Source organism: Marmota flaviventris, chromosome 2 (genome assembly GCF_047511675.1).
Source record: "Marmota flaviventris isolate mMarFla1 chromosome 2, mMarFla1.hap1, whole genome shotgun sequence".
Classification (NCBI taxonomy): domain Eukaryota; kingdom Metazoa; phylum Chordata; class Mammalia; order Rodentia; family Sciuridae; genus Marmota; species Marmota flaviventris.
Window position 1 is genome coordinate 199901601 of NC_092499.1, and position 25795 is coordinate 199927395.

Sequence of the window (25795 nt, forward strand, 5' to 3'; positions counted from 1 at the left end):
TGCTTTCATCTATTTGTTGAACAAATTTACTCAAATGTCTGCATGGGCCAGGTGCTGCATGCAGTGCTGGGGAGGCAACAAAGAATAGACTACCTGCTGTAGGGCTGACAGTCCGGTGGGAAGGCAAGAAGTCATCAGATAATCACCCCCAATAAAGCCACAGCCTACAGAGCAGCATGGAGTAGTCACCAGCACCTTACCTGCCTCCACAGGGAGGTTCCCACAGTCGAGGGAAAAGGGCCCTTGAGGGGGTAAAGCTTGAACGTGTTTTAAAGTGAGAGGTTAACTGGTGAAGGGGGGAGGGCGTTGAAAGCAGTGTGCAGAGACCCAACAGCCTGTGTAAAAGTCCTAGTGGGGAGGACGTGGTGAGGAAGCACAGGGGCTAAAAAATACCACTCAGGTTCACACAACATGGCCTGGAGTAAGGCTGGAGAACTTTAGAATTTGACAGGAATTAAGGGCTGCCTCCCCTTCCTGGGCTGTGGTCCTAGTTAAATTAGTTTTACTTCAATGCAGAAGTTTTATGATTAAACAAAGGTTTGTTGGCTTATACTTCTCATCACAAAGGTGATAAGGAACATGAGCTGTGAAGAGAGGTCAGGAGCAGCGCTTAAGCACGAGTCTTTTGCTATCTGAATATTCACAGACCTGTAGACTCAAGTTCATGGTAGGAGTCAGACACACCCAATAGGCCCCAGGTGTGGCAAGAGGACCTTGTCAGAGTGGGGAGCCACACCTCGTTATTTCTTTTGGGGCTTCACTGATTTGAGGCAGATTTAGTGGCAACACCCATCACAACCCACATAGAGCTATAGAAGGCACATCTAGACTCAATGGAAGCAGGCAGCCAGGCCTTGGCCTTGGCCTTCACAGGCGAAGGGGCCTTTTTTTTTGGTACTTAAATTCCTGATAAACATATAGAATGTCATGGTAAGCTTTGTCATCACCTGTGTTTGAAAGTTATCACTGTCCATCTCCTGAGAGGCTATGAAGATTAAAATTTCTACATGTGATAGCTGTCCCTTTCCTAGAAATGTTAACCTATCAATATTACTGTCTTAATAGCCATAAATGAATTCTACCCCCTATCCTAAGACAAGGTCATTACATGGGAATGACAGAGTCTTCTTCCAATTCCTATGTGGGAGCCAGAGAGAGCGAGGACAAAACCTGAGACCCTGCACAAACAGTAGGAAGCTACTGAAGGTCTTTCGCAGGGTGAGAGGAAAGATGCGCATCCTGAGGCAAGCTTTCTGATTGAGTGGTAGAGGACATGGGAGAATGGTCATTGCAGATGTAGTGAAGCCACTGAGAGGCTATTGCCAGAGTCCATCTGAGTTTGGACTAGGGTGGGGATAGTGGATTTAGAAGTAGAAAGATGGGGGGGGGTGGGTAAAAACTAATAGATTTCATGTGGAAGTTGAGGCGGGAAAGTGAAGTGGCACAGGGGGTGGGGGAACCCTCAGATTGGGGCTTTTGCAACAGAATGAGGGTGGGGCCATCTATTAAAACACGGACCACTGGAAGGGAGAGCCACAGAATTGGGGGAGAGGCACATCGAATCATGAGCTTCATTTTAGACAAGTTGGAAGTGTTAATGGTAGATGGCTGGGGATGTGGCTTAGTAGTAGAGTGCTTGCTTAGCATGTAATAGGCCCTGGGTTTAATTCTCAGCACCCAAAAAAAAAAAGTTGATGGCAGATAAAATGAGACCTGTAACCCAGGAGTCTCCAAGAGTCATCCTAGAGCAGGTGCAAATTGAAGATGCCATTATCAGATACCAAAGAGAAGAGGAGAGGGCCTGAAGAAATTCTAGCATTCAGCATTTGAAGAGAAGATAAAATCTGCACCGGGGATATGGGGCCAGAAGCTTGAGGAGTGGAGAAAGTTTGAAATAGCATTTGTGAGTCAGGTGTGGTGGCACATAGTTTGAGCTATGCAGGAGGCAGAAATGGAAGAATCACAAGTTTGAAGCCAGTATGGGCAAATTAGGTCTCATCTCCAAAAATAGAACATTTATAGAGAACAGAGAGAGAATTAAGACAGAATATCAGTACAACCTTGAAGACTCAGTTGGATGTATTGCTGGTGAACTTATGGCAGTACTCATGTGCTGGGTTGTGATCCTTGCCCTTATCCTTTGGCTGCCCTGATACAGGGGAGGTCATAAAACTGGGGTCTACATCCCTGATGGGAGGTGAGGACTAATTATCCCAAAGAACCTTCTTCAGAGACTTTTCAGTTTCCTTCGGGGGAAGGAGACCACAATCTGGGAAGGCATCCTAACATTCCTACATTTAATTACACAACTCCTCCAGCAGCCCAGGGCCTGGAAGCAATTTCTTGCTTCTCAGGTGTTTGCCAGCTGTTTGCTGAAGCCAGGGGTCCAGAAATGCCACACATCACTGTAGCTTTTTCCCACTTTCTCAGTCCATTGTATGAGACCCATTTAACCATCCACTGCACTCCTGATGGGCCAGTCATTTCTAATTTGGAGCTATTACAAGTAGCCTAGCTCAGTTCCTGACAGTTCCGTTCTAGTGTATGCACCCTGTGTACATTAGTGCTTTTGGGGGTTCTATTTCTTATGTCAAAGCCCCAGTCAAGTCTGCTTTTTTCTTTGCCCCCAACTCCCTCAGGCTCAAGAAAGCCTCCTAAGAGGCCAGATTTTGCAGCACTTTTAATGCACAAAACAAAAGGGAAAATGGCTGGCTTGGTGACAGCCTTCATTCCATGTAGAGGGCTCAAGTAAAGATTCAGTCCAGTTGGGAAATAAGTTATAGTTCACAGGGCCTCAGGGCTGAGAGCAGGAGATGCTGTTTCTCTTGACAGCCACAGGAGTAAGGAATCCATTTTCTGGGAATGAAAGGGAAAAAATTGTTGCTACAGGATAGCAGACATCCAGTATTCAGCTGATGGAGCCAGCCAGTGTCCAGGGAAAGCCCAGACCATTCTGCATGAGGCCAGTAGGGCAGCTGCTATAAGAGCACCTCCCTGACTCTTCACCATTCAGCCACATAGAGCATCATCTCATGTGATGATTCCTCAGCTTCCTCGATGCCTCAAAGCCAACAACATAACACGGCTCTCAGTTTCTGAGAGGCAGCCTGAGGCCCAGTTGTCCACAGCTGCTTCTGAGCTCAGCTGCTGTATCCCTGTCCTCCCAGCACAGCCACCCACCTGATTTCAATGCATGTATGCCTTTGGCTGCTCCATGGCCTGGTGTGCCTGCAGCACTGCCACAGCCTCTTCTATCTGCGAGACACAAGTAGGAGGGGCTTAACACAGCTTCTCAGAAGGATCCCAAAAGGGCCTTGGCCTCCCCCACCTCAGCATGATAAAGGGTCTGTGAACCCCTCATCCACTGCTGCTTGCAAGATCCCTTGCCCCATGGTCACCTTGTCAAGATAGAGGTACACTGCTGGACACTGGAAAAAACCCTTATACTGAGTCAGAATATAGTTCCTTATACCAAAACCTCAAGTAGCACATCCTCAATTAAGGCCCTCTCCCACAGGTGTGGTGATGCATGCCTGAAATCCCAACAGCTTGGGAGGCTGAGGCAGGAGGATTACAAGATCAAAGCCAGCCTTGGCAACTTAGTGAGGCCCTAAGCAACTTAGCGAGACACCCTGTCTCTAAATAAAATATAAAGGGCTGGGGATGTGGCTTGGTGGGAAAGCACCCCTGGGTTCAATCCCCAGTACCAAAGTGGGGGGGAAGCACTCTCCCACACCAACATTCAGCAGGCCTTCAAGGAGTGTGAGCAAGAAGATCCACTTCATCTGGCCTCGTGGCTGGGACAGGCCTTGTCTTTGGCTGTCCTGCTGACCAGGCTCTACCTACCTTGGCGTGGAGGGACTCTGGAGACTCCAGCATGAGCAGCAGCTCTGAGTTGTCGATCTCCAGCAGCATGCCTGTGATCTTGCCGGCCAGCTGGTTGTGTACGTTATGGACAAGCGGGTAAAGACGCTCCCCTGTGTGGACAAGCTCTGATGGCTTATGCCACACCTGGCCCATACATAGCCCAGCACCCAAGAGTGGTATCAGGGGTGGAGCAGCGAGGACATCTGGGTTCTTAACCCAGTGCTCCTTCTAGGCTGTGTCACTTACTGGGAACTTCTTTTTTCAGCTGCATAGTGCCTATGGCAAACCCTGCCTTAAAGGACAGTTTGAAGAATCAAATTTGATAATGTATATGAAGTAATTACAGCACAGGGCCTAACACAAAGTCAGTTGCTGTTTAAAGACCACTCGTTCATTTTGCAAGAAATAGTTCTAACTAGATATATCGAAATTCTGGACAGAATATGATAATGCTGAACTTGGGAGTTTCTTTGGAGGGTGGAAAACAAATCATAGGGCACATTCATTTTCCACTATAAGGATTTCTAACAAGAAGTCTTAGTGTTGGCGCCAGGCACATGGAGGGTCCAGCCAGGATTGGGATCTTAAATGGTGGGATAAGGGTCTTCCCATAAGGGAATGTTTACAGAGACCGCCTAAGAAAAACTTCTGCCTTTGTTAAGCACATTCAAAAAAAATTTATAGCAGATGGGATGGGATATGGAATGGCAAAACCCTAATAAATAAACCGAGAGATGAGCGGTGTGGAAGTATCTAAGGCCTTCAGCCGGAAGATCTTGGTGACCATGCAGGGAAGATGCTGCCAATCAGGAACAAGCCTGCTCATTCAGTCACACAGTCTCCTGTCATGGTCAGAAGTGAACCAGGAATTCAAGAGTCCTTTGCACAGATTTTTTGCACCTCCCTGCAGTGGGCACCAGGACACAGATTAAATTTGGTAACAAACTGTAACACCCCTGGGCCATTTCTCAGCCTCAACTCAAGGTTGTCCGCTTTCTTATGGTGCCTCCTGATCCTGGCCCTCTCTACATCTGGGGTGTCTCTCACCAAGTCAGTCAGAACAGCAGAACTGGAAAAAGCTTGGGCTGACCAGAGTTTTAAGACTAGGGTAGAAGCAGATCGGGTGAGATCGCTGGGCAGCTCTGTGAGGCTCCCAGCAGTCTTATCAGCTCCCAGCCCTCCTTTTGCTGCCCCAATGTAGGGGTGTTAGCCACTCACCAATCATCTGCTTTTGCTCATGCAGGGGCGCTGCAGCCAGCATGGATGCGGTCAGGGGCTCTTGGCCAGGCACGTGCACAGCAGGCTCCTGGACCTATACAGTGCCGGGGACATGTCCCTTAACCACAGGGATGGGAAAGGCCTCCAAATACTATGTGAACACAGGCCTCCAGGAAGGTTCTGGAAGAGGGGAGCCGGGGATAAGGTCTGGACAATCAGGTGGGGCAAAGTCCCTAACAAGAGCACACGGGTTAGACGACTTAGATGTGCTATGACCCCATATATGCCCCTAATCAGTGTTACCAAATAAAAGTCATGCATCACTAATCACTAAGTGCCAGATAAAGCACCGTATCAGGTAGCTTTATGGACACGTCCCCAGAACACCCTTTCACATGTTGGTAACTTTAAAAAGTGTTTTTGCTGTTTAAAGACCACTCTTGTTCAAATGCAAAAGATGAGTTCAACTAGGCACATTAGAATTCTAGACAGGATATGATAGTGTTGAATTTGAGGCCTCTTTTTGGTAGGAAAATAAATACACAGTCTTTCATTAAATCATAGTAGATATTTTTAGTCCTATTTTGATACTTAATCACATCCCTTCAATACTCAGTATATTCTTAGAATACCTTTCACTGATGTTCAACAGAAATACTACAGAAATCCAAATTAATTTTAGTAATAACCTATGCAAAGCAAATCATAATTAGCAAATAAAATATGACCCTGGCCCTCTTTCCCCTTCTGCTGCACACATTAGTTAGTGGAACTTTAAAAGCCAACACATTAGCCAGGGTTCTGAGCCAGGATTCCCATAGCCCAGAGTAGGGCGGGCAGCTGGGCCAGTCTTACCCCACGGGTACTGTGTACAGTTGAGGGACATTTGTATGGCGGTAGAGGCCGGCCTGGTGTAGAGCATCCCGCCCCACTGGGTCCTATCGTCTGGGTACCAATGTTGGCTGTAAAAAATAAACAGGGTTCAAACAGCTGCTATCCACAATACAAAACCCCAAACAGAAAATAATGTGTTGGTTAGCATAGAGAAATTGAAACACTCGTGCACTCTTGACAGGAGTGCAAAAAACAGCCACCGTGGAAAAACATGTTACATGAGTGTTCCTCAAAAAATGAGAATCACCAAATCACCCAACAGTTCCGCTGTGGGTATGTACCCAAAAGAATGGAAAGCAGGGTCTCGGAGGTTTGTGACTCATGTCCACAGCAGCAGCATGCACAGCGGCCAGCAGGTGGGAGCAGCTCAGGTGTCCCTCACAGATGAGCAACACGTGGCATATGTGTACAATGGAATATTATTTAGCCTTAAAAAGAATGGAGATTCTGGGCTGGGGTTGTAGCTCAGTGGTAGAGTGCTTGCCTTGCATGTGTGAGGCCCTGGGTTCAGTCCTCAGCAGTATATAAAAATAAATAAATAAATATTTTTTTAAAAAGACAGATTCTGACACATGCCACAGCATATGTGAATCCTGAAGATACTGTGCTAAGTGAAATAAGTCACAAAAGGACACATTTATATAATTCTACTTACATGAAATACTTGGTATAGTCAAATTCTCAGAGACAAAGTAGAATGGTGGTTTCCAGGGAATGGAGGGTGGGGGGAAGTGAGGAGTTAGGGTTTAATGGGTATATAATTTGTTTTGCAAGGAAAAGTTCTGCAGGTGAATGGTGGCAATGGCTGCAACACTGTGAATGCACTAAATGCCACTGAATTGTACACTTCAAGATGAGTAAGGGAGCTGGGCATGGTGGCACACGTCTGTAATCCCAGCAACTTGTGAGGCTGAGGCAGAAGGATCGAAAGTTTGAGGCCAGCCTCAGCAACTTAGTGAAACCTTGTTTGAAAATAAAAAGGACTGGGAATGTAGCTCAGTGGTAGAATGCTCTGGGTTCAACCACCAGTACCAAAAAAAAAAAAAGTTAACTGGTAAATTGTTATGTATATTTTACCACAATAAAAAGAAAAAAGCAGGGTGCGAGGGCCTGGCAGTGACCTCAGGCCAAGGACTGAGTCTAGCTTGTTCATACGGAAGCCCCAGATGCCAAGCGCAGACCAGCACACAGACTCGCATGAGGAGGTTTGCTGAGTGAAGCAATGGCTGTGCTTGCCTTGCAGCCAAAGCCCACACGTGTGCACAGCCACTGCAGTCCTAAGATCCAGCTCCTGGCTGTGTGTTCTCTGTCCTCACAAAAGGGACGTGCTATTCTTATACCCATTTTAAAGAACAGGTGATCAGGGACAGTAGTTAGGACCACAGAGTGAGCAAGTCCCAGGAGCTGGAGGCCAAGCTAACTTCCACATACATGCATGGCTTACCAGGAGGCAAGGTCACCATGGAGACTGGTCTTACTCCCTCCAAGGCCAACCTCAGCACCAAGACTTGCCTACCTTCTTCACACCCACAGTCCTCTTGGCCCTGCGCACACTCACCCACTCTCTGGGCGTGGTGCACCGGGTGGAGCTCCTGAGTGGAGGCCTGACTGACACTGCCAGCGTGGGCCTGGGGGTGCCGAGACATGCCTGTTGGCCGGACCATTGCAGCAGCTGGAGGACAGACGGCTTGCAGCACAGAGAAATGGAGAGAGAAAGTTTATGGGCTATAATCACCATGCTCTGAAAGGTCCGGGGCTGGGAAGAGAACTACAAATTGACAGCAGAGAGATGAGTGACTCCAACCCAAAACCAGGGAGTGGGAGTACGGAAATCTTCAGTGACAAAGCCAGCTCATGTCTGCCCAAAGCCCCAAGATGCCTAAGTGCTGGGGTCATGCACCTTAGTTCCCCTAAGACAGTTTTAAGTGAACGTGAACTTGGCTCTTAGGAGGTCATCAGCAGTGTAGCCAGAGGAGTTTCATTTTCTCAGATTTGTTACAAGATTTTTTTTTGTTTTTGTTTTTGTACTGGGGATTAAACCCAGGGGCCTTAACCACTGAGCAACATCCCCAGTGCAGGGGGGAGGGGCGCGGGGGGGCCCACTCCATCCCTTTTTTTTTTTTTTTTTTTAATTTAAAGACAGGGTCTTGCTGAGTTGCTTAGGGCCTTAGCCTCCCGATTGTTCAGCTATAAATGAGAGAAGTCTTTGGAGATAAGGACAATGGCCACCCTGCATGTCCTCTACAGCCTTGCTACTGTTCTGGGGGCTTCATGCACACTCATTCAGGCCCACACTGAGAAGAGGAAACTGAGGCTCAAGAGAGGTGAAATGGCTTGACCCTGTGTTACACACTGCTTCTGGGGCCCATGCCCATAGGCTGGGCTGAGGGTATGGGGGCTGGGTCACTCACATGAAGGTCTATGTGGCTGGGCTGTCCACCTGGGGGCAGGCTGGATGGAGGCCATGGAGCCAGAGGCACAGTACGCAGCCTGGGCCGGAGGCTGTGGGGGAGAAGAGGACCTAGAATGAGGGGCTCAGCAATAGAGGGGCCAGGTGAGAAATCTCATCCTTTCAGGGACACTACTGCAGGAACTCTACTGTCCTCTCTAGGGAACAGGTTAGTAAAAGGCTCCTTCCTCTCTCATGAGACCCTTTAGGGAAAGATCTCAGATTTCAATCCCTGCTCCTTATCAGGCCTAGATGAAAAAGGCAATACCTCTTACTCAGATTTGTACCAGCTGAGAGGGCATGTCACCAACCCTGTGGCTTTCAATGGCTTATGTCTTCCTACTTTAAGTCCCATGAGGTCCTTTCCCAAACCAGGTTCCTCAGAACAGCAGCACAGGGAGGTGTTAACAGGCACCCCACACAAACCACCATGAACTGAGGAATGCTTCCTGCTCTCCCCTCTGTGGGGGCCACCGTGGGGTCAGGGTGTTCGGGCAGGATAGTGGATGTGGTAAAGAAATGGAGGCTCCTTTTGTTTGATACAACATCTCCTCAACTTATCTGACCAAAGAAAGTCTTTCTGCACAAGCGATTCAAGACTCTCTCAGGCGGGGAGATGCTCCTAGGTACTCCACCTTTTACAGGTGAGGTGACAGCTTCAGGGGTTGGGACAGTGCCTAGTGAATTTTCAACAGAAGCTCTCCCTGGAAGCTCCCGCCTTCCTGATCTACCTGGCTATCAGGGAAAGGGTGTGGCGGGAGCTGTGGGCAAACTGTCACCTGGGGCAGAGCGGGCAGGAAGTAGCTGGAGGGCTGCTGGAAGGAGCCCAAGAGGGGGCGGCCCAAGGCCCGCACCGTGGAGAGGCGCTGCATGTACTGGTTGGTCAAGATGGCCTTCCGCTCCTCTTTGCGCTGGGCCAATGCCACGTACAGAGGCTTGGTGCCCACGATGCGCCCATTCATCTCTGTCACAGCTTTGGTTGCCTCTTCTGGAGAGGAAAAACACACAAAGCCAAACCCCTTGCTGTGGCCACCCTCTGTCATCACCTAAAAGCAAGACAAGACAAGGGTTGCTGGGGATGGAGGAGGAAGACTCCTGAGCTGTGCTCCCCTCCTCCCCCAGGAAGCCCCGTGAGAAACCTGTGCTCAGGGGACAAGCTGTGCACCCTGTGTTGACTGAGGCCACTGTGTGCCAGACACTGCGTGCCTTTACATGAGGCTCACGTGCACAGCCTCCCGGTGAGGGAGGTCCTGCAGCTCCCACTTTACGGGAAGAAAGGGACCCAGACACAGCCAGAGGCCTCTGCAAGGCCCTGGACCAAGTTTTTAGGAGTTTGGGGAAGATATTCTCAGCCTTATAAAATGGCCTCATTGTTTTGGAGTAACTTCAGACTTACAGAAAAGTTACAGGAACAGTACCGAGCCCTGGGTCCCTCGCAGCCTCCCTAAGCTAGCAAGGCACATTTGTCCAGACTCCAACCCTGATGCAATGTGATTAACCATGACACTCTCCCCGCCCACTCTACACTTCATTTGGATTTCACTTTTTTAACTAATATTTTTTCTCTTCCAGGATCTCTCCCTGTTTTGTGGGTAAGCTTTCCTGAGGTTGACACACTGCCCGGGCTCCCACACTCTAAGGGCTAGAGCTCTTTCCAACACCTGCCCTTTCAGAGCCCGTGCTCTGACTTGGTGACTTTCAAACAGCCACCCCACAGTATAGCTGGGAACCCATAGATCCCCCCACCCAGGGAAGTCATTATAGAATTCAGAGGGGCTGTGAACTTAATGGGTAAAAGTGACAGCCTTATTTCTACACTAGCATTTCCTCCCATTATGAATATGGGCAACAAAAGAAAAATATCATGGCAATTTTAACCAGGCCTATGACTATTGCGAAGAAAAATCATGACATAATGTTGCTGATCTCAAACTGTCATTTACTCTGCTACCCTGATAGATCTTAGGTTGATGTGTTAATAAAGAAGTTCTTACTAGGCTGGGGATATAGCTCAGTTGGTAGACTGTTTGCCTTGCGTGCACAAGACCCTGGGTTTAATCCCAAGCACCGCAATAAAAAAACAAGTAGTACTTACTTCTGACATTTTAGTATTTTGATGTCATACTTCAATAAAACTGGTTTTTATAATCCTGTGAATTTTATCATTTAAAAATATTATTAGAAGGGATCCACAGGCTCACCAGACAGAGATGTTGACACAAAAATACTGTTAAGAACTGTTAAGAACTGTTAGTAGGATGCCAGGCACACCTGGAGGCCGAGGCAGGAGAATCCCAAAGCCAGCCTCAGCAACTTAGTGAGTCCCTAAACAACTCAGTGAGACCCTGTCTCTAAATAAAATATAAAGAAGGACTGGGGATGTGGCTCAGTGGTTAAGCACCCCTGGGTTCGATCCCTGGTAAAAAATATATATAAATAAAAATAAAAGGGGCTGGGGATGTAGCTCACTGGTAGAATGCCCTGTGTTCAATCCCCAGTAGCAAAAAAAAAAAAAAAAAAAAAACTGATAGGTTAAAAACAATGGTAATGATAATTAATAAACATGCAGAATTTATTATGAACTTGACTGTGGACTAAGTATTTATAGTAGTTAGTTTATACATCAACTCAATTCTCATAATCACTACTTTATATAAAATGGAAAATATATAAAATTATATAAAATCCTCATAACCTGATTGGCCTACTGAAAAGATGATCACCCCAGGTGTCCCTCAACTCCGAGCAATCCAGATTTATATATGTCCTTTGTTCAAGGACTCCTCAATGTCAGTGAATCTCCTTAAATTAAATACAATGTGTGCCCGATGGTCACAGCCACTCCGGCCTGCTGCACATGGACTGCACGTGCTCTGTATGCAGCTCCATGCGCAGCACTCGGGAGCCTCCCGAAGGATGATGTTGCTTCCGTTTCACAGGTGGGTAAACAGAGTCTGAAAGGCACTCACATGCCCAGGTTCTCCAGCTGGGAAATGGTAAGGCTGGGATTTAAGATGTAGGTCTAAGGAACTCCAAGAGCCCAGCTTTCCAGTACAATACCAAGGGTGCTGCACTTCCTAAAAGCAGGACCTGATCCCATAGCTTCCTGTCTCATTTTTCAAAAGGTCTCTACCTCTCCACCCTCCCAAATGAGAATCTTCCCCAGATACCAGGCTCCCTGAAGGGTTTAAGATTGGATTCAATGTCGAGAGAAATTCTAGATCCCTTTCTAAGACCCCAACCATCACATATGCGCAGGTCCCCAGCCCCATCACCCACACTGTTCCGAATTCCCACCCACAGAGCCTGACAAGTCAAACGCCGCTGCCACTGCTACTCCAGGAAGCCTCCCTCCGTCCCACCTAGCTTTGCCTCCAGCATCCCCCGTTCTTATGAGTTCACAGTATTTAAAGGCTGTTAACAGAACATACCAGTCTGTTCCAGAACACACCTGGTATGTTCCTAGATGCTTCCCACAGTGTGGGATGAATAAGCCATGGGTCATCTTAAAACCATCTGGGGACTTTTCAAAAGGTGCCCAAGCCCTGCCTCCAGATATCTACATTCAATTTGTCTGATCCAGGTCTGTACTGAATAACTTTCCAGGCAATCCTCAAGAAGCCAGGGCTGAGCACCTTGCAGTGAGCCCATGGCTCTAAAGAGATAAGGCTAAGAAGTTAAGACTCCTGGTCAGGGTCATAGAGTTACTGAGTAGGAGGACCATTTTCACATCTCAGATGTCTCACAGGGGTGGGCACACAGGCTCAATAAATGGGGAAGAATGTGGAAAACCAATACAACCCAATTTTCTCATTTTTCAGATAGGAAAACGGAGGCCCAGAGGGGTTATGTCATTGGCCAAAGCCAGAAAACAAAGGTCCACAGAAATTTTAAGACATAAATTTCCAGAATCTGGCATACAGCAGGTGCTCAATAAATGTTGTTACAGTGCACCCCAACAAATCCAGTAGTAGACTATACATCTACTTTCTTTCCCTCCAACCTAGACAAGGCTGCAGATGGATTATCCAATAGGGTCAGACGGAGCCCTAAAAAGCCCAGCACCAACTCCCCAAATGCCCAGTGAGAGGCTGGTGGGCGTGTGGGATGGGAGGGTGAAGGGGAGGCTGTGCCCTGGACGCGTCCCGGCCCTCACCTTCGCACTGGTAATCACTCCGTAGGGAGAGAACACTTTCCTCAGTCTCTCGTCATCAATGGAGTCATCCAGATTCTTCACGTACAGGTTCACGCCCTATAGGAAAGGGCACTGCTTGATTCGCCCTCCCGCCTCAAGCCCCAGATTGCCTCAGGACAACATCGGCTGCCATGGCCACGAGAGTCACTGGGAGCCCTGCCAGCCCAGCCTCCTGTTCTCAGGCTCCCATGGCTCAGCATGCCCATTACCCAGAAGCTGCAGCCCCGGGCAGTTCTCATACACCTGCCTGGGTCCCCACCTCCCCATGGGCTTTACGCACTTTATAGATGGGAGACACAGGGGGACGCAGAGCTCCTCCCAGGCAGGGCCAGCTGCCACTCACGCCTGCTGGCTCAGAACCAAGTAAGTTGACCCTCCCCCGGTGCCAGGCACACCCCTAGGTCCTTCACACATTTTGACATTTAATCCTTAAGAGAAGGAGACTTTAATCCTCATTTCACACACATCAAAACTGAAGCAGAAACAGGTCAAGTGCATCGCTTCTGATCAGATAGCCTGGAGGTGGCAGACAGGACTGACCCCGGTGGTCTAACCTCAGACCCCTGGCTCCTTGGCACTGAATGTCAGCTGCCCCCAGGACCTCAATGTCCTCCTTCCAGACTGCCCAAGCACAAAAGTGTGTGAACACACAACAGAATTGAGACCCCACCATTGTACAGTTGAATATCCTGCTTGCCCATATTGTGTCCTTGGCCTGTACCCAGTAGCACCCTGCCCCCAAAACACGACCACTGAAAATTCCACACATTGCCAAACGTCCCTAGCGTAGAGAGGAAAAACTGCTCCTCACTGTGCGCTACTGAGGATGGACTGCGCGCGTGGGTGTAGGTATATATGGAGTACACACACCCTTCTCCATGAGGGACCTAGAACTTCTATTAAAAACTTTTGAGGGATTCATTTCCCAAAGAAGGCTTAAATTGTACTGAGCTACAATTTTAATTACATGAATTAACTTAAAACATTTTTAAAATATTTTTTATGTTGATAGCACCACGTATAAACAAATAAAAAATAAAGGTCTAAGAATTGAACCCAGTTCCTCCCACATGCCAGGCAAGCGCACTACCTCTGAGCCACAGCTCGAGCCCCTTACTTAATATAATTTTAATGATTGCACCACATTCCAACCTTTGAATGTGCCACATTTGGCCTAATTATTCGTAGCCTGGAGTAGGATTTCCTCTAGGGGATTTGGAATATGTAGAGCCCTTTGTCCACATGAAGGCCTGGGCTCACCTGGTAGCGGTTCTGCCTGTCCTGCTTCATTTGTTCGAACCTGCGCTTCAGCTCATTTTGCCGCTCTGCCCGCTTCTGGGCTCGGCCCACATACAGCAGCAGCCCGCTCACCTCCTTCCCATTCATTTGGTCCACAGCCTGGGGTGGGTGGGGAGCAAACACCTGGTAACCACCCAGACCTGGCCATCTCCTTGGTCTCCAGCCCTGCCTTTGGGCCTAGAGGAAACTCCCTGCAAACCACTCTGGCCTTCCTTGCTCAGGATCATTAGTACCGGATAAAGGTCATTTGAAAAGTTTTGCAAAGTGAATTATAGATCTTTAAAATTTGAGTAGGGCTCTATTTAAAAAAAAAAAATTGAAGTCTGCAAAGTTTCCCATATTTAAATTAAAAAAAAATATATATAAATATATAAATTAGTTGTAGTTGGACACAATACTTGCACATGCTAGGTGAGTGCTCTACCACTGAGCCATATTTAAAATTTAATTATTTTAAATATATTCAAGTATTCCCATATTTTAAACACATATTACTCAGTGAAAGAAGCCAACCTGTAAAAGCTACATGCTATATGATTTCCACTATATGACATTCTGGAAAAGGCAGAACTGTGAGGTAAGTACAAACGGTCAGTGTTGGCCAGTGGCTGGTGGGTAGGGAAGGCTGAAAGAGCACAGTTTCTTAGGGCAGTGAAACGCTGATAGTGAGACAATGAGCACATGTCCTGTGATAACCATGCGCCAGTGCAGGTTCATCAGCTATAATGAGTATGTCACTCTGTTGGGGGACAATGACAATAGGGGAGGCCAGGTATGTGTAGGGGTAAAGGGAGTATACCTATACCTGTGCCTTTCACTCAATTTTGCTGTGAACCTAAAACTGCTTTAAAAAGTAAAGTCTGCTAGAAAATATCTGAAATTCAAGTTCTTACTGCAACTACATGTGGACAATTTGAACAGAGCAGCAAGCAAATGTCATGATTACTGCTGGGCATGAAGGCACAGCTGTAATCATGTCATGTAATCCCAGCTGCTACCTGGGAGGCTGAGGCAGGAGGATCGAAAGTTTGAGGCCAGTCTGGGCAACTTGGCAAGACCCTGTCTCAAATAAAAAAGGTCCAGGGATGTAGCTCAGAGGTAGAGCATTCCTGGATCAATCTTCAGTCACACACACACACACACACAAAAGGACAGTTATAATCATCACTTCATATCGGAATTTCACAGTACGAAAGAATCCTTTTTGCTAACTGAGGACTGTAAGTTTTATTTTTTTTTTTCCTTTTTTAGGTGTAGATGTACATAACACAATATCTTTATTTTTTTTATGTGGTGCTGAGGATCGAACCCAGGCCCCGCCCTTGCTAGGCAAGCACTCTACCACTGAGCCACAAACCCAGCCCTGTAATTTTTTTTTTTTTTTTAAATAAACATTTGTGTCTTAGCTGGGCATTGCAGCACACGCCTGTAATCCCAGAAACTAGGGAGGCTGAGGCAGGAGAATCAAAAATTCAAGATCAGCCTCAGCAACTTTAGCAAGGTCCTAAGCAACACAGTGAAACCCTGTCTCAAAAAAATAAAATGGGTTTGGGCTGGGGATGTGGCCCAAGTGGTAGCGCGCTCGCCTGGCATGCATGGGGCGCTGGGTTCGATCCTCAGCATCACATAAAAATAAAGATGTTGTGTCCACCGAAAACTAAAAAATTATATATATATATATATATATATATACACACACACACACACACACATTATTTTATATATATACACATATATATACACACACACATTATTTTATATATATATATATACACACACACATATATATATATACACACACACATTATATATTTTATATATATATATAATTCTCTCTCTAAAAAAATTTAAAAAATAAAAAATAAATAAAATGGGCTGGGGGTGTGGCTCAGCAGTGAGGTGCCCCTGGGTTCAATCCCAAGAAAAGAGAAAAGAAAATATTTGTATCTTAAACTAAGGATTTAGCAGGCTTAGGCCAGTTAACTGCATAAAATTCTGCATCCTCTGCAAGAAGTGCAACTTATCTCTGTTATCTATGGACTTTGAACTGCATTTTCATTAGCTCAACCACAAAAATCAGAAGTCAATGCCAAGCATTTCTTGACTCAGTGGCTAGGATTTTTCATGGGTTTTTTTATTTTTTACACTGTGTTAGGAGAAATGTTGCAGGGAACTGTCTTAAGTGGCTGGTTCATTAGTAAAGATTTGTGTCTGATGAGGACTTTGGCTTCCCTGCCTCAGTATTCAGTTCTTTGAACTGCAAGGCTTAGAAGTGACCTTGGGGATGGAGCCTTTGCCCCCCAGCCTAGAAGGGCCAGACTCTCCCACCCTCTTGGCCCAAATAGAGGGGAACTTCTTCCCCTCCACAGCGGCTGGAGGCCCATACGCCCGATCTCCCTTCCTCCTGGTCCTGGCTCTGCCCCTCCTCCCTGGAACAGAGCCACTGGGCGGCTCCTACCTTCTGGGCTTCCTCATGCTTTTCAAAGTTGACAAAGCCGAAGCCCCGGGAGTGGCCGCTGTTGTCCCTCATCACCTTCACACTCAGCATCTTTCCTGGGAAGGATCAACCTGGCTCAAAGGGGAGGTGGGGAGCCCCAGGATGCTCCCTCCCTGACCTCGGGAAGCCTCAGGAGGGCCCTCCTCATGGCAAACCTGGGTGTGACAGAGGAGCAGTAGGGACCCTCCTCCCTCAGGGAACCCACACACCAAACTGGGAGAAGAGGTCCTGCAGGGCCTGCTCGTCCGTGTCCATGTGCAGGTTCTTCACATAGATGTTGGTGAACTCCAGGGCCCGGGCGCCCAGCTCGGCCTCCCGCTCCCTTCGAGACTTGAAGTGGCCAACAAAGCTGTGGACACACCACCAGGGCAGGCAGCGGCCAGACCTTAGCACCCCTCACCGCACCCCCAAGCCACCCAGCATCATTGGGCCACTTGTGCCAGTCACTGTCCTTCCCAGCCTCCACCTCCCTCACTGGGCAACTGCACAGGGCCATTCCATGTAGATGAACCTGTCCAAGACTCTCCAACAGCCAAGGGGCTATGTTTCAGAGCTTGTCCCTAGCATAAGATTCAGAAGACTTTATTTTGTGACAAACACACACCATATACCAGGCAGCTAAGAGCACAGGAGGCAAGAGCATGAATTTGGGATTTAGACAAGAACTTGAATCCTCAGTCCGCATCTGCCTCCCTGTGTAACCCTGGGCAAGTTACTTCACCTCTCTGAGCCTCAGTGCTCATTCCTGTGAAACTGGGATCCAAATCACATCATGAGGCTTTGCTTATTCATTTAATACATACCGAGTGCACTAGAAAAGCAGGACTGAGTCAATCAGACAAGGTCAATGCCAATGTCACTCTGGGGGATGGGCTGAAATCCCTTAAATACAACATTAATTTTAAGTAATTTCCAAGTTCATATAAACCCACCTCGGAGAGTACCTTTTTCCTCTTTCCATTTTATTTCTATTTTTAAAAAGAGACAGAGTCTCACTGTTGCTCAGGCTGGTCTCAACGCCCAGACTCACACAGTCTGCCTGCCTTAACCTCCCAAGTAGCTGGGCCACCAGACAGCGCCATTATACCGAGCTGGCATGTCTCCTTAAGGGGAAAAAAAAGCATAGCTATGTGCCGTCACCACGCCTGTAATCTCAGGGACTTGGGAGGGTGAGGCGGGAGGACTGCAAGTTGGAGGACAGCCTTATCAATTTAGCAAGACGCCGTCTCAAAACATAAAAGCATAGCTCTGTGGTAGGTGTGAATCTAGGGGCGCTGATGAAAACCAAACGGCAGAGGGAAATGTGAGTTAATACTTGCTAACAAAGATGATACTTTTTTTTGGGGGGGTGTGCTAGGGATTGAACTCAGGGACACTTGACCACCGAGCCACATCCCCAGACCCACTTTGTATTTTATTTAGAGACAGGGTCTCCCTGAGTTGCTTAGCACCTTGCCATTGCTGAGGCTGGCTTTAAACTCATGATCCTCCTGCCTCAGCCTCCCGAGACGCTGGGATTACAGGCGTGCGCCTCCACTCCAGGCAAGATGACACCTTTTTGAGAATTGGTAAAAGCCCACCTAGGTCAGTGTGACCTGTCAATAGGACCCCTGCCACCAGAGACCCTGACAAAATGCCCCCAGGTACTCTCCCAGCTCAAAGCCGCCTTCACTCCACAGCACTGAGGGCTGGGCCACCAGATGGGCAGAATCCACACTGGGGAGGGCGCAGCCAGAAGCAGGTCCCCCCCAGCATCTGTACCTTCCTATCTGTAAAGCAGGGTTGACACCGGCCTGGACAGGCTAAGCATGTGCTGCTTTTCCTTCTGTCCCCAAATCCCATGAAACAAACAAGGTTTAAGGAAAATGCACAGCCAGACTGAGAAGACTGAGTCCATGGACCATGTGGCCTTCAGCCGAAATCCCCTCTCAAATTTCGAGATGGTCACTGCATTTCTGACCCGGGACAACCCTTTAACACCCGCATCAGCTCCAGTTTGACATCAGGAGAGGCCCTGAGAGGTCAAGCAACTTGCCTGAGGTCATGCTTCGGGAAGACTGCTGCCCAGCGTCTGGCACCCACCTTTCCTAGTTGGTGGGAGCCACGGTCCTGTCCCTCCAGCCTCCGACCCTCCCCCGGGCACAGCCACTCACACTTTGCGGTCATTCAGCAGCATCCCGTTCATGGTGCTGATGGCCTGCTGCGCAGCCTCATGGGTCTCAAAATGCACAAAGCCGAAGCCCCGAGAGCCGTGCTCGTCACATACCACCTGGACCACAGGGAGGAAGGACAGACAGAACATCCAACCCCCAATCGAAGTTCCGGAGAAAAGGATGACAAAGATGATCATGAGTGCCCAGCCCCCGTGTGCTCACTCTGCGCGTGTCAAAGACGGTCCCATGAGGACCGGGGTAGCTTAGTGGGACAGTGCTTGCCTCCCTGGGTTCCATCCCTAGCACCAAAAATAGAAAATAATCCTATGTCACATAACAGCACCATTGTAGAGATGGGAAACTGAAGTTCAAAGAGACCGATCCACTTGCGTAAGATGATCGAGTACTCAGAATGAGCACACTGCGCCACACCACAGACCAGCTCTGCCTTCCTACGCCAGCAGGCCCTCAGACCCCCATTGTGTTTTCTTTTTCAGTAGCACTGGGGATTCAGCCCAGGGGCACTCTACCACTAAGCTGCATCCCCAGCCCTTTTATTTATTTTTTATTTTGAGACAGGGTCTCACTAAATTGCTAAGCCTGGTCTCAAACTTGCCATCCTCCTGCCTCAGCCTCCCAGGTAGCTGGGATTACAGGTGTGCACCACTGTGCCCAGCTTGGGATGCTCTTTCTAAAATGTGGTTCTGACCAGTCTGTTTGAGCTCCAGTGGCTCCTACGCACAAAATTCTCAGCGTCTGAGGCTCTCCAGTAGATCTGCACAACTGATCCTGCATCCAAACTCATGCCCAGCACACACCCTCCACCTCCCAGCCCCAGACAGGGCTCTTCCACCCACACTCAGTAACACTGACTGGGACCCCACTGTGGGTCGCACACTTGCAAGAGCATCCTATACTTTTCTTGATATGTTTGCTAGGAGAAACCTCCCAGACAATTCTCAACCTGAGTCGGAGAGGGAAAATGGAAATAAATGACTTGTCCAAGGTCAGCCAGCAGGAAGAGCTTCTTAGTTATTTTACTTGCCATGTGTTGCTGACAGTACTTCAAGTGTCCTTCCATTGGCTCCACATAACTCAGTTTATCCTCATGACAACCTATGAGGTAGGTTCCTCCTACCAAAGTCACCTTTTTAGGCCTAAGGTCATGGAACCAGGAAGTGGAAGAGGCAGGGTTTAAACACAGGACATTTGGCCCCAGACCATGGTCTGACCTTATGTTGATCCCGACTAAGCAACTGGGCTTGGCACTTAGGTGACCCGATTCAGGTTATGTGCTCTTCCCACAGTGACACAGAAACCTCTCTGACAGCTAAATGGCTCTCTCCTTCCTTATCACCATCACGATCACCATGCTTCTCCCTCAGAGCTGATTTCCAGCTATTCCATCTCCAACTGGCCCAAGAGCTCCCAAGGTGAGGGACACACCGTAAGCCTTGTTTCTAAACTGGCCCACAACAGAGCCTCATTAAGTCTGCAAAGACCTGCCTGCATCACACGGAGCTTTCTGTCTACTCCTCAGAGTCCCAGAGGACCTCAAGGCCCGTAGCCGGCAAAGACACACTGATCCCTGTTCAATTTTCTTCAGTGGCAAATCCACTAATTCAAATTCTGATTCTGCCACTAAAAATCAACCCCCAGTGCAACATAACTGTGGACAAGGGACTCCAACTCTCTCAACTTCTCTGTCCTCAAGTGCAACTCAGTGATCCTTTGCATGATTTAAGGGGCTGTGGAGGGAAATTGGATGTGACCATATGTGCAGAAAACCTAGCACTAGAAGGTACTTAGCAAATCTGCCATTGTTACTGAAGAGTCTCTCTCTTCCACTGATCCTCAAAGATGGGGAGCAGCCCTGTCTCTCTGTCACAGGGAACTTTAGCATATTACTATACCTCAAGTCTCAGTCTGCTCCTCTGAACCACAGGGAGAGTCCCTCATCCAGAGAGAAGGCATGAGGCCTTAGAACGTAGGGATTGTGCCTGACACAAAGTAGCACTCAGAAAAGTTCCAAGACAGAGATGGCCATAAGCCCCCAGGAAGGTGGTTGCCCCAGAGGCTGCAGGGTAACTCACCAGCCATCCCCATACAACGCAGGGGCAGAACACCCAGGCTTAAGCCCTCTGGCCAGCACACACCAACCTGCTGTCTGGCCTCTGCTGCTCAACATCTTCATAGACAAAGTGAGAACAATCAGAGACCTTCTCAAATGATAATTCATCCCATCACTCAGCAAATATTTACTGAGCACCTATTATGTGCTCATGGCTAGTTGAGATACTGGGATGCAACAGTGACTAAGTACAGGATCACTACTCTGAGTGAACTTGCATGCCAATGGGAGAAAAATCCTTTTGTTTTGTTTTGGTGCTGGGGATCAAACCTAGGGCCTCATGTATGCTAGGCAAGTGCTTTACCCCTGAGCTCCATTTCCAGCCCCCAAAGAAACCTTAACAACAAGATGTGGCAGGGTCTGGGGGTGCAGCTCAGTGGTTCCACTTGTATTCAGCAGGCACAACAAAAACAAGATGTGGACACTGATGGCCATGATAGCCCCATTCATGGCTTTCCTGTAGCCTTTGTCCTGTAATCTCTAGCCCCCTCACTCTTCACCCTGCCTGTGGGCTGGTCTTGAGTCTTGTCTTGGCTAACAGCATGCAGAAATATTCGTATCCTAGTTCTGAGTTCAAGACTCAGAATGCCCAGTGAGTTTCTACCTTCTGTCTACGGGGGCCCAAGCTAGGCCGCTGGAGGGTGGGAGGCCACAGGGAGGAAAGCCGAGCTCCCAGCTCCCAGCCAAGCACTGCTTCATACACCCCAGAGGCCTCCCATCAGGCAGAAGGAGCACAGGAGGGAGGGCAGCCAAGGTCAAACCAAAATGCCCCACTGGGTTCAGAACAAACCACCAACTGCAGAGCTATGATCTAGATAGACAGTGGTCGCTGATGGCCACCACTTGGGGCTGGTCACACAGAGGGCTGACAGGTAGATTCTGTTAGTTCTGTTGAGACAAACTGAGAAGAACAGCTGTAGTTCAAGTGCTTGCTATACCTGGGGCTGTGCTGAAAGGACCTTCTAAACTGTAAAGGGAAGTGCTGGTTGGCAGCCCTGCACCACACAGGTATTTGGCACACCCACCTTGCAAGAGAGGATGTTCCCAAAGGTGGAGAAGGTATCATATAAAGCCTTGTTGTCAATGGAGTCCTCCAGGTTCTTGATGAAGATGTTGCCCACACCTGATCTGCGGAGTCCTGGGTCTCTCTGTGACCACATGATGCGGATGGGTTGGCCTTTGATCAACTCAAAGTTCATTGTGTCCAGTGCCCGCTCGGCTGGACAGGAGGAAAGAAAGAAGCAGATTAAGGGAATTTCCTGACCTTGACCATCTATGACACTTAATTAGAGCTGGAAAACGGCCATTGTGTGGTTCTCACCTGAGACAGGAGCCTAAAAGCTCAGGAGGGATGGGCTGAGAAATTAATGTGCACAGTGCTACTCCCACCTCCCCAAACCCAGGTGAGCAAGGATTCCCATCTCCATTTTACAGAAGGGAAAACTGAGGCTTAGAAGGGTGAAATGTTAGTGGCAGAGCCAGGTCTATTTTGTCCTCTTAAGCACACTGAGTAGATGAGAATGTAACAGAGGGGTCCAAATGACAAGGGGTGGCAGCAGTTTAAGGAAATTAAAGCTCAAAGGTGATGAACAGCAGAGCTGAGAGTCAGTCCCACCCAGGCAGTCCAGCTGTGAGGAAAGTGAACACCACCTGTCTGAGCCCGTTTCCTCACCTGTAAAGTGAGGACAATGACAATACCTCCTTTGCACACCTAGAAAAGAAGTAATGTCACCTACCCCCAACCTGTTGGACAGACTGAAAAGTCAGGCATACAATGTGACACGTTTGCACTTTGCACTGGATGTGCAATAGGAGTCTGGTAGATGGCAGTGTGTCTGAAAACAGCCACTCCTATTCACCCTCCTGCCGCTGCCACTGCCTGTCCCTCCAAGATAATAAATACACTGCCTTTGCTTTGGGGTTCTGCTAGTTTCAGAGACATGGAGGGAGCTGGGAAGTGCAGGGGAGCAAGCCTCAAGGAGTCCCTCATCCAGTCCCAGCATCGGCAGCCAGGGGCAAGACTCCTGCTCCCTGCAGCTCAGTGCCCCCGTTTATGAGCTGGGACCAAAAGGTCAGGTCCCTGGACACTGGCCATGCTTGCAGAGGGGCTAGGAAGCCAGGAACACCATATAGCAGGTGGGGCGGGACAGAGGAAGGGGGAAGCATTCAGTTCAGCCACACAAACCCCAGCTCAGGAGAACTTGCCCATCCTCCCAGGACCCCTGCAGTAAGCCACCTTCTTTTGGACTGAGGCTGGGGCAGGCTTTTTTCGGTCATGTTTCTGGAGGGTTACACCACAGCATTACAGCCATTATTCACTATTTTTCAATCCAGATCTCCTTTCTCTGTGTGTGTGGGTGGGCGGGGGGGTGTTCTGGGGATGGAATTCAGGGCCTCCCCCATGCTAGGCAAGATCTACCCTTGAGTCACATCCCCAGGCCCACACAAACCACTTCCTTTTTTTTTTAAAGACAGAGTCTCCAGCGTGCCCAGGCTGACCTCCACCTTGGGATCCTTCTTGCTCGGCCTTCCAAACTGGACTAGTTGGGATTATACAGTTCTCCATGCTTCCTCTCTTGGGAAGTAAGCCTTAGCCCCATGGATACTGGGGTCGTTTGCCCCAGCTCACCTCACAGTGTCCTCCATTCTCAAAAGAGGTGCAGACCTACTCGTCTAACGAAGTCTAATCAATCCTATCAGCCTTGGGACACCGGCTGGAAGAGAGGGCTTTTCGGGGAAAGTGGAGGCCACAGCGTAGACCTCATGTCAGGCTCCCTGGGACGCTGGCGCCCAGGTTTCTGCACTCTCGAGGTGAGTTGTGCCGTCTTGGGCGCCTCCCTCCCCAGGTGCTTCCAATCTCATCCTCACAACCACTCCTGAAAGCAGACAGGAGCTGCATTTTGCGGAGAAGCAACTGGGCTCAGAATGGTTGAGTAACCACAACTGTCTATTTGGGGGTCAGGTCAGGTCTGCCCTACCCCAAAGGCTTTAGCTGTTTTCACGTGGTCTTAATCTCTCTTCTCTACAAACGGAGCAAGGCAGTCACTGCAATTCTCGCCTCAGCTACCGAGCCCCTTCCAAGACCCTGCATCTCTGAGCCTCAGTTTTCCTGACTGCAAAATGGAACACTTAAGCGAGCGGCCAGTCCTGGGGGCGGTCTCTCTGGACTGGGGCTCGTCCCCTCTCGTCCGCCCTCCCGGGGGCTCACCGTCGGCCGGCTGCTGGAAGTTGATGTAGGCGTACCCCAGCGAGCGCCTGGTGGCCACGTCGCGGCACACGCGGATGGACAGGATGGGGCCGGCGGGCGAGAACGTCTCATAGAGCATGGCCTCGTTCACGTCTGGGTGCAGGTCGCCCACGTAGAGCGAGGCCAACGGGTAGCCCTGGCCGCCGGCGTTCATGGTGGACCCAGCCGGGTGCGGGGGAGACGAGAAGTGGGTCACCGCGAGGCCCGCGCTGCGCAGGCAGGGACCTACCCTGCGGCGGCCCAGGACTATCCCTCCTGCTCGCCCAGCCGCCCCTTCCCTTTACCGCCCCCACCCCCGGGCCAGCGAGCCAATCGCCGGGGCCCAGCCCCACCCCACCTGGGGGCCCTCAGCCATCTCAAGTCGCAGGTGCGAGACATCTCAGACCCCGCCGCGGAGGAGGACCTCGGGCGGCCTAGGGTGCTGCGGGCGCCGGTGGGCAGCTCAGGAAGGGCGGGCTACGGACGGAGTTCTAATCCAGTCACTCTGCGCCTTTCTGGACCCATTTTCCTTCTCTGTAAAATGAACGGGGTCTCCCTCTTGTCAAGGATTAGAAACTGCTTTTTGCGCTTTGCACTTGCAGAGGGGAAAATTCTGAGCCAGATACGCTGTTTCAACTTGGGTACAGATTGTTATCCTGCCTACGGAAATGTTTTTCTGAAGCAGCTCGACCCAGTCCCACCCTAATGTGCCGGAATGGTAAACCTCAGTGACTGGGGGCTAAAGGCTGCTTCAGAACTGGGGATCCCTGTCCTTCAGGCCTCCCTTGCAACTGGCTGTTCCACCGCCAAGACCTCTTGGTGAGACATCACCTGCCACCTGTGGAGGAGGTCTTCCACCTGCATCCCATCAGGGGTTTACTTGCATGGGAACAATAGGGACCCAAGAGCAGAAAAGGGCCAAGGAAGTGGCCCTACAATAAGCAATGAGGCTGTTTGCAGCCCCAATGTAGGACCATTTTGTTTAAATTCCTGTCCATTGTAGACGGATCCTTTATAGTGGTTCTTCCAGGGCCTCAGCTTCCCCTGATCTTGGATTGGGCATGGCTTCCACAGGTGTGACAGTTCATGAACGGGGGCCGGAGCTGGTCTGCCTGTCTAGCCTCACACTACAGGTACCAGTTCTCATCTTAAAAAATACCCCTCTGTGGAGACTTCTCTCCTACAGGAGTGTGGATGGTTTTAGAAGTGGTGTAAACCCTATGAAGAAAGTGCTGCCAGTTATCATGAACAGCAGTACCAAGACTCAAGCAACCCTAAAGTTGGTTTCATCTCATTGACTAGGTTGTATGTTAGGATTTAAAAAAAAGTCAGGGTTTGGGAAGTGCTGCAAAATAACTGTGCATACCAAATCTTACAAGCCACAAAAAGGACCTTAACATCTGGTTTACTGTAGATGTTGGAGAGGTCGCAAGTAGAGTGTTTAATTAATGGTAATTTCTTTATCACACCTTTGATTTCGGTTCTGAAGGATGAAATAAAGCTATTTTCCTATTTTTCTTTTGTTATGGTACTGGGGATTAAACCCGAGCCTTGCACATACTAGGCAAGTGCTGTACCACTGAGCAACAAAGTTTTTTTTGAAATAGGTAGGGGTAGGTTGCCCATTTGGCTTGAACTTGTGATCCTCCCGCAACAGCCTCCCAAGTAGCTGGGATTACAGGAGTGTACCCATCTCCCACCTGTTTTATCCATTTTTCAAGAAAACAGAAGTAAAAATAGGTGATCAGAGTACCTAGCTAGTTCTGCATCAATAGAGATAGTGGTGGCACATCAATTCACAAGCAACTAACTGATAAAATTTTTTATTTCACTTTTGAGTTTTTACACTTTTTCCTGATTATTCCG

General features: G+C 48.9%; 1 protein-coding gene across 5 annotated transcripts; it reads right to left on the reverse strand.

Annotated features, from left to right (window-relative positions):
• Positions 1 to 2662: 2662 nt before the first annotated feature.
• Positions 2663 to 24110, reverse strand: Pabpc1l (poly(A) binding protein cytoplasmic 1 like). Of its 5 annotated transcripts, XM_027954302.3 has the most exons (15): positions 23912 to 24110; positions 21729 to 21922; positions 18573 to 18688; positions 16629 to 16768; positions 16381 to 16475; positions 13884 to 14021; positions 12585 to 12680; positions 9208 to 9474; positions 8391 to 8481; positions 7538 to 7666; positions 5941 to 6047; positions 5086 to 5179; positions 3847 to 3977; positions 3181 to 3255; positions 2663 to 2856 (listed from the first exon to the last, which is right to left on the reverse strand). In XM_027954302.3, exons 1-14 carry the CDS (start codon positions 24102 to 24104, stop codon positions 3187 to 3189), a joined length of 1860 nt encoding a protein of 619 aa, XP_027810103.2. In that variant the 5' UTR covers positions 24105 to 24110; the 3' UTR covers positions 2663 to 2856; positions 3181 to 3186. The 5 variants fall into 5 exon arrangements, with proteins under 5 accessions (XP_027810103.2, XP_027810102.2, XP_071465155.1 ...); XM_027954301.2 differs by lacking the exons at positions 2663 to 2856; positions 3181 to 3255; positions 3847 to 3977; ... (2 more) ...; positions 7538 to 7666; positions 8391 to 8481 and having other exon boundaries at positions 9295 to 9416; XM_071609054.1 differs by lacking the exons at positions 2663 to 2856; positions 3181 to 3255; positions 3847 to 3977; ... (3 more) ...; positions 8391 to 8481; positions 13884 to 14021 and having other exon boundaries at positions 9295 to 9416.
• Between the last annotated feature and the right edge of the window lie 1685 nt (positions 24111 to 25795).

Excerpts from the sequence above, each read along its gene's own strand:
- Pabpc1l (XM_027954302.3), bottom strand. The coding sequence starts at position 24,104 with ATGAACGCCGGCGGCCAGGGCTACCCGTTGGCCTCGCTCTACGTGGGC. Across the intron at positions 8,482-9,207 it reads TCCTGCCCGCTCTGCCCCAG|CCTCCGGCCCAGGCTGCGTA; the intron begins GTGACAGTTTGC and ends TCTCCCCCACAG. Across the intron at positions 7,667-8,390 it reads CCAGCCACATAGACCTTCAT|CCGTCTGTCCTCCAGCTGCT; the intron begins GTGAGTGACCCA and ends CTGTGCTGCAAG.